The sequence below is a fragment of the Pinus tabuliformis genome, chromosome 6, assembly GCF_031772625.1.
Source record: "Pinus tabuliformis cultivar Carrire ecotype Pingquan chromosome 6, CPIR1, whole genome shotgun sequence".
Taxonomy (NCBI): Eukaryota; Viridiplantae; Streptophyta; class Pinopsida; order Pinales; family Pinaceae; genus Pinus; species Pinus tabuliformis.
The window spans coordinates 1,097,807,741-1,097,812,590 of record NC_142292.1 but is presented as its reverse complement, the minus strand read 5'-3'; the positions used below and the strand labels follow the sequence as shown (position 1 = coordinate 1,097,812,590).

The 4,850-nt window shown below is 45.7% G+C and overlaps 1 protein-coding gene across 1 annotated transcript; it reads left to right on the top strand.

Annotated features, from left to right (window-relative positions):
* The first annotated feature begins 2,538 nt into the window (after positions 1–2,538).
* Positions 2,539–3,231, top strand: LOC149262748 (uncharacterized). Its single transcript, XM_089381796.1, has one exon. It carries the CDS (start codon positions 2,539–2,541, stop codon positions 3,229–3,231), a length of 693 nt encoding a protein of 230 aa, XP_089237922.1.
* Positions 3,232–4,850: the final 1,619 nt, after the last annotated feature.

Genomic DNA, 4,850 nt, shown 5'->3' with positions numbered 1-4,850 from the left:
CAACATCGACCAGAGGCCTGACCAAAATTTACTTAGGAACCTGCTGTCTTGATCACAGATAATGGACTGTGGGATCCCAAAATGTACCCACACTCATTCAAAGAAGAGCTTAGCAGTGGCTTCTGCTATGATACTCTTCTTGTAGGCTGCCTGAATGACCATCTTATAGAACTTGTCGATGACCAAGAACACGCAGTCATTGACATGCTTAGTAGAAGGAAGGCCTGACATGTAATCCATGGAGATTGATTCCCAAGGCCGACTAGGAGTTGGCAGAGGAGTATATAGGCCTTGGTTCTTTATTGTTCTTTTGGCAATGACGTAGGCAATGCAAGATCTGATGTACTTCCCAACATCTTGTCGAAGGTTCGGCTAATAAAAATACTTCTACAATACTGCCATTGTTTTCTCTGCTCCAAAAGGTCTAGCGACCCGACTGTAGTGAAAATCCCAAATCATCTTGGCACTCTCACTTGTAGGAACACAGAGGTGTCCCATGTGGCATAATAGTGCGCCCCGGAGGTGAAAATTTGGAACTTGCTTGCCTTCTAGGAGCATATGGTATGTGTTGACGAATTCTAGATTACTCTTGTAAAGATGTGGTCACCCCGAAGTCTCGTATCCACAACAATCGAGCATAGTGGTCAACGCCATAACCAGTATTCAGTTGAGACAATCTACAACATTATTGATGCTCACCTTCTTATACTTTATGTTCAAATGGAACTGTTGCAGATATGTAGACCATTTCAGATGGTGATTATTCTACAGCTTCCCTTGTGTTTGTATGAATTGCAGGGGTCGGTGGTCTATCTGGATGACCATTTCCTTCCCCAGAATGTAATGCTTCCATTATCGGCAGGCCTGCATAATATAATACATCTCTTTTTCATAAGTGGCATACTTTCAGACTGTATCTGAAAGTGTCTCACTATGATATGCCATTTGATGCCCTTGCTGGGTAAGAACTGTACCAATAACATAATCAAAGGTGTTTGTCTCAATTTCAAATTGTTACTGCAGGTCTGGTAATATGGGCACTGGTGTAGAGCAGAGGCAATGATTCAACTTGAGAGATGCCTTTCTTTTTGGATTCATACCAAAAGAACTTTGCTTTCGCTCCGCCCTTGGTGACTTGACTCAAACGAAAAGAGATATGAGAGAATCCCAACATGACCCGCAATAGAAATTGACGAGACCCAGAAAGCTACGAAGATCTGTTATAGTGGTTGGGGCTGTCCAATCTCGAATAACTTGTATCTTGCCTCGGTCCACATGCACACCCTGCTCATTAGTGATGTATCCTAGATATTGAAACTGGGTCATACCAAAAGTTCATTTCTCCAAATTGGTACACAATCTGTGCTGTCATAGAGTTGGAGGACCTGTCGGATATGGTGTATGTGCTCTTCCCAACTCTGGTTGAAGATAAAGAATGTCTTCCAGGTAAATTACCACGAATGAGTTGGAAAAGGGACACAAGATGACGTTCATTAGCCGCATGAAGGTTGCGAGGGTATTCGTCAACCTGAAAGGCATGACAAACCAGTCGAAAAGGCCCTCCTTGGATTTGAAGGCAGTCTTCCACACATCGTAGGTTTCAATTGGTACCTGGTGATAACAAAACTTCAAGTCAATATTGTTGAAATATTTTCCCCCCTTGAGCTGGTCCAAAAGGTGATCAATCTTTGGGATTGGATACCTATTCTAGATAGTGATCTTATTCAACGCCCGATAGTTAATACAAAGTCTCTAAGTGTTGTCTTTATTCTATACCAACACGATCAGGCTCCCAGAGGGGTGATGAACTTGGATTTATGTGCCCTTTCTACAAAAACTCATGAATCTACCTCTTAATTTCATCGTTCTCCATAGTAGAGTGTCAGTAGATAGGTTCTTTGGGTAGCGGTGCACCCTAGGTCAGTTCGATGGAGTGCTTGACTTGACAGTGTAGGGATACCCCTGGAGGTGAGGTGTACTCTTCCATGACCTTTTCCATCTACTATTGCTATGCAGAGGAGCCCTGTCTAGAGGATGTGGATGTGGCCACAATATTCTTCTTATCCTGAGGGCGAATCATAAGGAATTTTTTCCAGTATGAGCAGTGATCTTACTACATTGCTTCGAAAAGATTAAAGAGATAGCGGTAGACGGTGCTACCTCCATTATCATGTATAACTTATTGCCCAAAGAAATTATGACAGTGCGAAGCCTAGACTCATACATAACATGACATTTCCACAAGTATGGTTTGCCTAATAATACATCACAATGGCCATCATTTATTTTTAGGTTGGTTTTTTTGCTGGCCTGCGGATCCCAGTCGAGACCTAGCCACCGCTCTTTTGTGCCCTCACCTTTGGCTCGGCCCTCGTGCTGCTTGGTGCTGTTGGCCTCCTACGGGCTCTTCCCCCTGCGAGGCGCTCCCCTACGCGGTGGCCTCGCTGCGCGCTGTAGTTCTGCTGGAGCTCCCCAGTTTGTTGCACCTGAGATGGCTTGTGGGGTTTGATCAAGGCTGCTGCTCTAGTTTCTGCTTCAATGGATCCGCCCCCTCCGCCTCCCCCTTCTGATGCTGAAGCCTTTCTTAAGCTCCTGGAATCCCTGCCGAAGAAGAAAGCTTCAGAGGCTGCGAAATTCGTTAAACGTTTGGATGACATCCCAGAGATCTCGCTCCCCCCTGAGGGTTCGATCAAGGTCGCCCTTTTGCTGGCTGAGAGAGCTCTGGTAGGCCAGTTCACGGGTCTCTGGCCCTCTCCCAAATCCACGGAGAACTGGATTGCTAGAAACTGGGCTCCTTTGATTAAGAATGGTGTCACCTCGTATTTTCTAGGGAAGGGATTCTTCATGTTTGAATTCACTGAGAAAGAGGATAAGGATTTGATATTCTGGAACGACCCCTATTTCATGGGCCCTCAAGGGCTGTACCTCAACAAGTGGATTCCTGACTTTGACCCTTCAGTTGACGTTCCCACAACCGTTCCTGTGTGGGTTAGGCTACCCAATCTGCCTGTGCATTGCTGGAACTGGGAATCCCTAAAGCACATTGGTAACACCTTGGGCAAATTCATCGATCGAGCAAACAACAAAGATCAATTCGATTGTGCAAGAATCTGTGTTGAAGTTGATCTGGAAGTTGGCTTGCCCGAGGTAGTAAAGATCAGGGTTGGAAGCTGGTCCCATGTCCAGAAGCTGGACTATGAGCAGCTCCCGTTCAAGTGCAGGAAATGTTAGGTTTATGGTCACTTCGCTCGGAACTGCTCCCGTTCAAGTGCAGGAAATGTCAGGTTTATGGTCACTTCGCTCGGAACTGTCCAAAGAATATTGAAATGGAGAAAGGCAAGGATGAAGGCTGGACCCAGGTTAAAAGATCCAAAAATGCCCACAAAGCCAACCGACCAGGCAATACAAAAGGCAATGGTTCATAGGTTGTCCTTAGCTAAAAGTTTCAAAGAAGTGGTTGAAGAATACTGTGAAGACTTAGGAAGTAAGCTGAATAAAGGCAAATGCCATATCTACTGCTGGAATACCCCTGCCTCCACATTGCAGGCCATCTCCAGTTGCTTCGGTTTCGCGGCTTCCTCGTCTTGGTCCTCCTTCAAGTATCTGGGTCTCCCTATCTTTTTACACCGTGTTGCCAACAGAGATTGGTTGCCCCTACTGGAAAAGTTCGAGTCTAAGATCCATTCCTGGGGTTTTAACTGGCTTAATCTGGCAGGTAAGTCAGTTATAATTAAAGCTGTCCTCAAAAGCCTCCCCATATATCAATTTGCAGTGATGCTGGCCCCTGTTGGAATTATGAAGAAAATGGAGGACCATATCAGAAAATTCTTTTGGAAAGGTGGGAAAGCCAACGAAAAGAAAATCCCTCTATTAAGCTGGACTAAAATCTCCATGCCTAGAATGGAAGGCGGACTGAACTTTAAGAACATTAGCATGCAAAACATGGTGTTGGGTGCAAAACTGATCTGGAGGATTATTGCCCCAAAGCCGGGGTGGGCTCAGATCGCCTTGTGGAAAAAGTTCTTTCGTGGGCAGAGGAAAAGGTGTCTTGATCACCCAAGAGCAAACACTGGCTCGCCTATTCAAAAGCTCTGTACAAAATCCTCCTCCCTAATCAATGATCACGCTCACTGGATCCTTGGCAATGGAAAGCAAATCAGAATTTGAGAGGATTGTATTATGGGCTGCTACCCTCTGTCTGATGATAGATCCCTGTCAGCGCTGAAAGACTGGATGCATAGTTCGGGGTTCATTACACTGTGGGATATATCTAAATGGGAGAATGGACACTGGCTCAGTTGGATAAATTTTGAGGTTCCCCAGTCCCTATCCAAAGAACTGGCAATTTTCTCAGACTTCCTAAATGGTAAGGCTCCTTTGAGCAGCAGAAAGCCAGACACTCGTGGTTGGGGCTCGTCGCCTGGGCGCTACTCCGTCTCTCAGGGATACAGGCAGCTCTTAGCGCACCCTCATGTTCCCTCAGACCCGAAACCATGGAAAGGAGTCTGGTTCCAAAGCTCGCTTCCAAAAATCGACTATTTTTGTTGGCTTCTCTGTCACCAGCGTATTTTGACGGATGATAGACTCCACAAAAGAGGTTACCATGGCCCCTCTCGTTGTTCCTTATGTGGTGAACATTCAGAAACCGCTGCGCATCTGATGTTGAACTGTAATTTCATGCCCAATCTCTGGAATGCGGCCTTAGGCTCTTGGAGGGTGGATATCATCCTCCCCAATAATATTCCAGAGCTGTTCTCGAACTAGAAGATGTCGTATCCTGGAGGCTCTCCCCAAAATGTTCACCTCAAAGCCGCCTGGTGTATCCTTCCCAAATTAATCTGTTGGTTCAC

What these genes read in the sequence shown, in the direction of transcription:
- LOC149262748 (XM_089381796.1), top strand. Translation starts at nt 2,539, where the DNA reads ATGGATCCGCCCCCTCCGCCTCCCCCTTCTGATGCTGAAGCCTTTCTT.